The 8,572-nt window shown below is 41.6% G+C and overlaps 1 protein-coding gene and 1 pseudogene across 2 annotated transcripts; both read left to right on the plus strand.

Moving 5' to 3' along the window:
• The first annotated feature begins 182 nt into the window (after positions 1 to 182).
• On the plus strand, positions 183 to 7,154 carry LOC148080590 (uncharacterized). The gene is made up of 4 exons (XM_087788508.1): positions 183 to 262; positions 1,319 to 2,263; positions 5,260 to 5,321; positions 7,138 to 7,154. The coding sequence occupies exons 1-3, from the start codon at positions 244 to 246 to the stop codon at positions 5,313 to 5,315; spliced, it is 1,020 nt and encodes a 339-aa protein (XP_087644634.1). The 5' UTR covers positions 183 to 243; the 3' UTR covers positions 5,316 to 5,321; positions 7,138 to 7,154.
• On the plus strand, positions 5,263 to 8,572 carry LOC148080591 (uncharacterized; annotated as a pseudogene). Its single transcript, XR_015710865.1, has 2 exons — positions 5,263 to 5,321; positions 7,138 to 8,572. The product of XR_015710865.1 is annotated as an uncharacterized LOC148080591 (transcript).

Consider the following 8,572-nt stretch of genomic DNA (forward strand, 5'->3'; position numbering starts at 1 on the left):
TCAGCAGCATGGGATGGATTTCTGAGTCAAAAAGTTTTTCGATACTAGTGTTAATACGTTTGAATTGGTTGAAGTACATATTTCAGCCGCTAGATGGCAACAGAGTAAAACTCAAGACTAACAACGACGTCAGAAGAAGAAAACCACGTGACTCAGTGGTAAACAAAGGAGCTTCACTCTCCTCCATTTTCTTCCACCAGAACACACCGAAGCAGCTCCAAACGGAGGAGAATCCTGCTGGAGATGGAGACCATAAATCCAGGTACACACTTATATTTCTATTCAAGGTGGAATAATGACATTGTTCATACGTTGTGTACGTCATTAATATGACGCAGTGTGGATCATGATGTCATGACGGAAGAGATCGTGGAAAAAGGTGTGGAAAATAATACATTCAAAGTTAAAATAAACTAACAAACAGTAAAAGTACCTCTTGATCCTAGTAGTATAGTAGAAGTAGTAAAGTATCACATTTGAATTAAGTATTTTAGTATCAGTGGAAAGTTACTTCAAAATGGCTAAACATTATTTAATAAGTAAGTTAGTTTTATTTGTAAAGATCTTTCTCAGACGAGGGTCACAAGGCGCTTAAACAACAGAACAATACACCGTTAAAAATACAAACAAATTTAAAAACTTTAAAAGGTCAAGACAACATAGAGACAAACACAGCAACAAGAAAGTATATTTAATGTAACTTATTTGAGAAATATTAACTGATTTAATCAGTTACATAAAGTCTATTTGTATGGTTTATTACATGATGAGCAAGTAAAACCAGTCTGGAAGGATTTCTCTCCTCTGGTCCTGAACCGTGTGCGAGGAACCATCAGTAGATTCTGATCCACAGACCTCAGAGCCCGAGCTGGGGTGTAAGGCTGGATCAGATCACTGATGGAAGGTCTGACCATGAATAGATCTGAAAGTAAGAACAAGAATTTTAAAGTTGATTCTGAAAGAAACAGGAAGCCAGTGAAGAGTTTTAAGGATCGGAGAAATGTGAGTTCTTCTACTAGAGCGGGTCAGAATTCTCGCTGCAGAGTTCTGAATCAACTGCAGGCGAGACACATCCTTCTTGTTAAGACATGAAAATAGTTTAGAGAAAAACAGGGCTCAGTCACCTCTGAAGGATCATTCCTGGATGTCTCTCTTGCAAGGTGTTGTTGTGTGAAAAACTCTAGTAGAGGTTTCTCAGCAGTGAGAAATTATGTAACATGACAGTATTACGACATGTGTAAAAATTCAATACTGACTTGTTTCTAATATATAAATAGTTTAATTGTTCAGTGACTCAGGTGTGTTTGTGTTCCTGCAGATGTTCAGCAGCTGCTGGTGATCAAAGAAGAAGTTGAGGAACAGAAGTGCAGCTTCAGTCACATTCAGGAGAAACATAAACATGAACTCATTAAAGAAGAAGAGGCGGAAAATATACAAGATGAAGAAGAAAAAAACTCCCAGTTTTTCCACACTCCTGTTGATGTGAAGAATGAATATGATGATGACACCAACAACCTGACTCCACAAATGAAGGCAGAAGATGATGGAGACAACTGTGGAGGACCAGAAGCCAGCTACTTGCATACACCTCTCCATCCTGACCACCAGGGGGGGCTGTGTTCTGAGTCTGACACTGATGACAGTGAAGACTGGAGAGAAACCAGTAAAACTCAGTCAGGTTCAAACTCTGTGGAGAATCCAAAAGTTCATGTCAGTGAGAAGAAAGATGATGATCACAAATCACTGATCTGCTCTGGATGTGGGAAGAAATGTTCTTCAAAATGTGGACTGAGTAAACACACAAAAGTCTGCGGTCGAGAACCATTTAGTTGTTCACTTTGTGGAAAATGTTTTTCATGTAAAAGGAGTCTGAGGGATCACATGAGAACTCATACTGGAGAAAAACCTTATACGTACTCTCAGTGTGGTAATTCTTTTACTGAGGGCGGGAGTTTGAAGAAACACATGAGAACTCACACTGGAGAAAAACCTTTCATCTGCTTGCAGTGTGGTAAATCTTTTACTCGAAATCAGCATCTGAAGACACACTTGAGAATTCACACAGGAGAAAAACCTTTTACCTGCTCTCAGTGTGGTAAATATTTTACACAGACTGGAAATCTGAAGACACACATGATGACTCACACAGGAGAAAAACCTTTCTCGTGTTCACAGTGTGGAAAATGTTTTACTATGAGTGGGCATCTGAAGAAACACATGAGAACTCATACAGGGGAAAAACCTTTTACCTGCTCACAGTGTGGTAAGTGTTATGCTGAGAATGGGAGTCTGAAGATACATATGAGAATTCACACAGGAGAAAACCCTTTAATCTGCCCTCAGTGTGGTAATTGTTTTGCACATCCACATGGACTGAAAAACCACATGAGATTTCACACAGGTGTTAAACCTTTTACCTGTTCTCAGTGTGATAAATCTTTTACGCAGAGTTGGCATCTGAAGAAACACTTGAGAACACACACTGGAGAAAAGCCTTTCAGCTGCTCACAGTGTGATAATTGTTATGCACATTCAGAGAGTTTGAAAAAACACTTAAGAATTCACACTAGAGAATAACCTTCTCCTGCTCTCAGTGTGGTAAATGTTATACTCTAGAGAAACACAAATTACACTGTAGAAAAACCTTGCAGCTGCTCACATTGTATTCAACAATTTCCCCAAAGAGGAAGAAATGACAATACAAGAAGCTTTAACATAATCTGCTCTCCGTGTGGACATCTTTTTACGGTGACAATTTTAGGAACATTTTATAGAATGAGAGAAGAACCTTACAGATGCTCCATTTCCGTGATATCTTTTTATTAGAAATAAAAGCCCAGATTTACAAAAATACCCAGTAAAATACGCTATTTGTTCACAATGTGATAAATATTTCATTATGATTAGGGAACATAAAGACATACAAGATGGATTACTTGGTTAAGATATCTACAATGTGAGTTAGCTAAATCCTAGACTCATCAGTAACATCATCAGGTGCTCCTTTAAAGCCTCAGGATACTCAACCTCCCAAATCTCGGCCAACTATTCAATGTTTACAAGTTGTATCCTTTTACTAGGAACACATCCCATTTTGTATACAAGAAAAAATGAATTCCTTATATTTAACCACAAGCTAATGTTAACTATATTACCTTAACTATTAAAAATGGTATTGACAATATATGCTCGTATTTACTTTCATGCAACAAAGATGCAACAGACAACAGTCTTTGTCCAATCTCATTGCTTAATGTGGAGGCTAAGGTCTTCTTCAGTATCATTGCTCGGGGGATGGCCGAAAATCTGTGCAGCAATGAGTACATCGATACATCCGTACAGAAAGCAGGAATATCTGGCTTCTCAGGATGCCTAGAACATGCAAGTGTGATCTGGCATCAGATCCATACAGCAAAGCTGGAGAAAAATGACCTTCATGTGATCTTCCTGGATCTGGCTAAAGCCTTCGCCTCTGTGCCCCATGAGATCATTTGGACTTCTTTAACATCCCGGACACCATCACAACCCTGGTTAAAGCCTACTTTCAGGACCTGCAATTCTGATTTTCAACACCTGAATTTAGCACCTCATGGTAGTGCTTGGAGGTTGGCATTATGGCTGGATGCAATGGAGATAGTCATTCGAACCTCAAAATGGGTTGTAGGTGGACAAAGAGCTGGCTCTGGTCTTCGCCTCCCTCCCCTTAGAGCCTATATGGATGATATCACCACCTTGACTACCACCCTCCCATGGACCAGGAGACTGCTAAGAAAACTGGAGGAGAACATCAGTTGGGCCCGCATGAGGATCAAACCAGCCAAGTCTCTATCATCTCAGTGGTGAAAGGCAAGCTTCAAAGCTATCAAAAGCCTTGGAAGGTGCTATGACGCAAGCCTGAAAGACAAAGACCAGGTGAAACAACTGCGCAAGGATATCAATGCTTGCCTACAAGCGATCGACAACACCTATCTCCCTGGCAAGCTAAAGACCTGGTGTTTCCAGTTAAGTCTTTTACCCACGGGTGCTGTGGGGGTTTGTTGCAAAATCCACCGCCAAGCTGCAAGGGGACCTTGGTATCAGGGGCCAGAGCCAACGTGTGGCCATCAAAACTGCATCAGAAGCAGCAGAAAGGAGCAGGCAGTGGCTTTGGCTGAAAAGGAACGACTCCTGATGGGCCCCAGCTTGCAAGCCATACATCCCCTGGGATGTTTGCCACATGACTAAAGCTGACTGATTGGACATAGGACGCAAGCTTGGGCCTGATCAGCCTGTAGCTAGCCGCCTCTGGTGAGGGTGTATGGTGTGAAAGGCCGAAACACCCAATGAGCCAGTGGAACACTACTGACGATGTGTTCCAAATTTGGCAATTTACTATCCACTGTTCACCGACAAATCTACCAGTTCTTTTGTTTGTGCTCGCACAGAAACTAACGTCCTATTCTGTGTGCTTTGAATCATGAAATATGCACATATTCATCCACGAAGTTTATGCAAACTTTGTGTTGCAACTATATTACTTTTATATTGGAAGTTAACATTTTTAATAAGTTTTGGCCTGCTGAACTGTGTGTGACCCAACAACATGTCTGTTTCCTTATACAACGTGACACTCCAATGTTTGGTCAACCTGTACTCTTTGCTAAACATATTTTGTATGACCATACAAAGAGACTTCCTTTACTCAGCCACTAATTGGGAAGTTTTTCAGTTTCATCGATGCTGATAGAACTCCCACCAAAGAGAGCTTGACAGAGTGAAAGTGAAGGCCATTGATAAGGATAAGGTTGAGAAACACAACCTGGTTTTAAATAGTTCTGGAGCCAGATGGAGCTTAGGTGGGGAGTACCTATTCTCACTGAGTCGTCTATAGTTGATGGTCCCCCTTTCTTAGGTGATTTAGTATCACTACTATCTAGTACACAGAGCCATCCGTTGGCAAGGTTCCCACACAACATATTCCACACAGTTGTAAATACAATAAAAAAGACTGTCATACGTGTGTAATAAACTTATACTATAACATGACTTTGTAATAAACACTTAACATTAACTATTTTGTTTGTTATTTTAAAATTAATCTTGAAGTGAAAAATGTTTCTGTCTGTCAACAGTCCGAACTTGACTGTGTTGAAGTTCACATTTCCGCCGTTAGATGGCAGCAGAGTAAAACTCAAGACCAACAACGACGTCAGAAGAAGAAAACCACGTGACTCAGTGGTAAACAAAGGATCTTCACTCTCCTCCATTTTCTTCCACCAGAACACACCGAAGCAGCTCCAAACGGAGGAGAATCCTGCTGGAGATGGAGACCATAAATCCAGGTACACACTTATATTTCTATTCAAGGTGGAATAATGACATTGTTCATACTTGTGTACGTCATTAATATGACGCAGTGTGGATCATGATATCATGGCGGAAGAGATCGTAGAAAAATGTGTGGAAAATAATACATTAAAAGTTAAAATAAACTAACAACTGGTAAAGGTACCTCTTGATCCTTGTAGTATAGTAGAAGTAGTAAAGTATCACCTTTGACTTAAGTATATTAGTATCAGTGGAAAGTTACTTCAAAATGGCTAAACATTATTTAATAAGTAAGTTAGTTTTATTTGTAAAGATCTTTCTCAGACGAGGGTCACAAAGCGTTTAAACAACAGAACAATACACCGTTAAAAATTCATACAAATTTAAAAACTTTAAAAGGTCAAGACAACATAGAGACAAACACAGCAGCAACAAGAAATTCAATTTAATGTAACTTTCTTGAGAAATATTAACTGATAAATCTGAGAACACATCTCATCACCTCCTGCTCCATGTACTCATTCGTTTACGATCATGTCTTGATTTGTTGTTCTATTCACATGCTGTAGCAGGTTCACAGGGGTGTGTTCTCTCACCCAGTGGATCATGGGTAGTCTAGCACAGAAGAGTATAAATATCCGTGCTCGATTTGACATGCTCTCTCTGATCCGGGACTTGTGAATAAACAGTTGACTCAACTAACGTCTCGTTGCTGCATCGTGCCACATTGGTGACCCCTTCTTGAACATGTTTGAGGTGGAGGAAGATTATGTCTCCTCATCAGCAGCCGATGGAGGTACCTCATCGGCAACACCTTAACTTCAGCGGCTCAGTCAAGCTACCAGAGTTTTGCACGGCGATCCTGCTCCGTGGTTTGAGCAGGTCGAGGCACTTTTCCATCTTAAAGGAACAACGGCAGATGAGTCTAAATATTACTTTGTGGTCGCTGATACTGACCAGAAGTCCACGTCGTGGGTGATGACGCTCCTCAGAAGTCCTCCGGCGCGTGGAAAATACACTAAGCAGCTTCTTCTCCGGAGGTAAAGCCTCTCTTTAGCAGAGAGAGCGGACAAGTTGCTGTCACTTCCTATGTCGGCGATAGTTCAGCGGTTGATCGGATGGACGAGATGGTTTTGTTACTCGGAGCAGAAGACGGAAGTTTCTTGTTTCCTCACCTGTTCCTGCGTCAGCTGCCGCAGTCTGTACACACCTCGCTTGCAAATTCTCCATGCCTGGCCAGGGGGGTTTTCCTCGGTTTGGCTAAAGATGCAGATCGAGTCCTGCTGATATCCAGACGTGCCTCCGTGCAGAACATGACGGCGGAGCCGGCGATGACATCGGAACCGGCGAAGACGGCGGACACCTCGACCCGACGACGGCGAGGCGGACTCTGCTTCTTCAATCAGCGTTCTGGTGAGAGGGCTCATTGCTGTGTTCCCCCCTGCACTTTTGGACCGGCAGGAAACGAGAGGGCCAGCACTCAGTAGCGGCTGTGGTTGCTGGCGAGAGAGAGGAGCTGCTGTTCGTTAAGGATTCGCTGTCGGGCAGACGTTTTCTGGTGGACTCAGGGTCTTAGAAGAGCCTCCTTCCCCTGACAAAGATGGACATGTCCTCCTGTGACCTGGACCTCCATAGAGACTTTTGGAACCAGGACGGTGACTTTTCGAACATTTAACAAGGCTTCAGGGAAAAACTCTAGTAGAGGTTTCTCAGCAGTGAGAAATTATGTAACATGACCATATTTGACGTGAAAAAATGAATTACTGACTTGTTTCTAATATATAAATAGTTTAATTGTTCAGTGACTCAGATGTGTTTGTGTCCCTGCAGATGTTCATCAGCTGCTGGTGATCAAAGAAGAAGTTGAGGAACAGATGTGCAGCTACAGTAACATTCAGGAGGAACAAAAAAATGAACTCATTAAAGGAGAAGAGGAGGGAAATATACAAGATGAAGAAGAAAAAAAGTCCCAGTTCTTCCACACTCCTGTTGATGTGAAGAATGAATATGATGATGACACCAACAACCTGACTCCACAAATGAAGGCAGAAGATGATGGAGACAACTGTGGAGGACCAGAACCAGCCAGCTACTTGCATACACCTCTCCATCCTGACCACCAGAGGGGGCTGTGTTCTGAATCCGACACTGATGACAGTGAAGACTGGAGAGAAACCAGTAACACTCAGTCAGGTTCAAACTCTGTGGAGAATCCAACAGTTCATGTCAGTGAGAAGAAAGATGATGATCACAAATCACTGATCTGCTCTGGATGTGGGAAGAAATGTTCTTCAAAATCTGGATTGGCTCAGCACAAAAAAGTCTGCTGTCGAGAACCTTTTAGTTGTTCACTTTGTGGAAAATGTTTTTCATGTAAAAGGAATCTGAGGGATCACATGAGAACTCATACTGGAGAAAAACCTTATACCTGCTCTCAGTGTGGTAAATCTTTTACTGAGGGAGGGAGTTTGAAGAAACACATGAGAACTCACACTGGAGAAAAACCTTTCGTCTGCTTGCAATGTGGTAAATATTTTACTCGAAATCAGCATCTGAAGATACACTTGAGAATTCACACAGGAGAAAAACCCTTTACCTGCTCACAGTGTGGTAAATATTTTGCTCAGAAAGTGAGTTTAAAGAAACACATGAGAGTTCACACTGGAGAAAAACCTTACATCTGCTCACAGTGTGGTAATTGTTATCCACATGCAGATAGTTTGAGAAAACACATGAGAATTCATACTGGAGAAAAACCTTTCATCTGCTCGCAGTGTGGTAATTGTTATCCACGTGCAGAAAGTTTGAGAGAACACATGAGAATTCACACTGGAGAAAAACCATTTACCTGCTCACAGTGTGGTAAATGTTTTATCCATTGTGGGAACCTGAAGACACACATGAGAATTCACACTGGAGAAAAACCTTTCATCTGCTCGCAGTGTGGTAATTGTTATCCACGTGCAGGAAGTTTGAGAGAACACATGAGAATTCACATGGGAGAAAAACCTTTCTCCTGCTTGCAGTGTGGTAAATATTTTACTCGAAGTAGTGATCTTAAGAAACACATGAGAACGCACACTGGAGAAAAACCTTTTGCTTGCTCTCAGTGTGGTAATTCTTTTACTGAGGGCGGGAGTTTGAAGGCACACATGAGAACTCACACTGGAGAAAAACCTTTCGTCTGCTTGCAGTGTGGTAAATACTTTACTCGGAGTGGTGATCTTAAGAAACACATGAGAATGCACACTGGAGAAAAACCTTT

The sequence above is a fragment of the Callionymus lyra genome, chromosome 4 (genome assembly GCF_982586985.1).
Source record: "Callionymus lyra chromosome 4, fCalLyr1.hap1.1, whole genome shotgun sequence".
Classification (NCBI taxonomy): domain Eukaryota; kingdom Metazoa; phylum Chordata; class Actinopteri; order Syngnathiformes; family Callionymidae; genus Callionymus; species Callionymus lyra.

What these genes read in the sequence shown, in the direction of transcription:
- LOC148080590 (XM_087788508.1), top strand. An exon ending in TTTTACCTGCTCACAGTGTG is followed by an intron (nt 2,264 to 5,259) that starts GTAAGTGTTATG and finishes TTCTTCCACCAG; the next exon opens with AACACACCGAAGCAGCTCCA.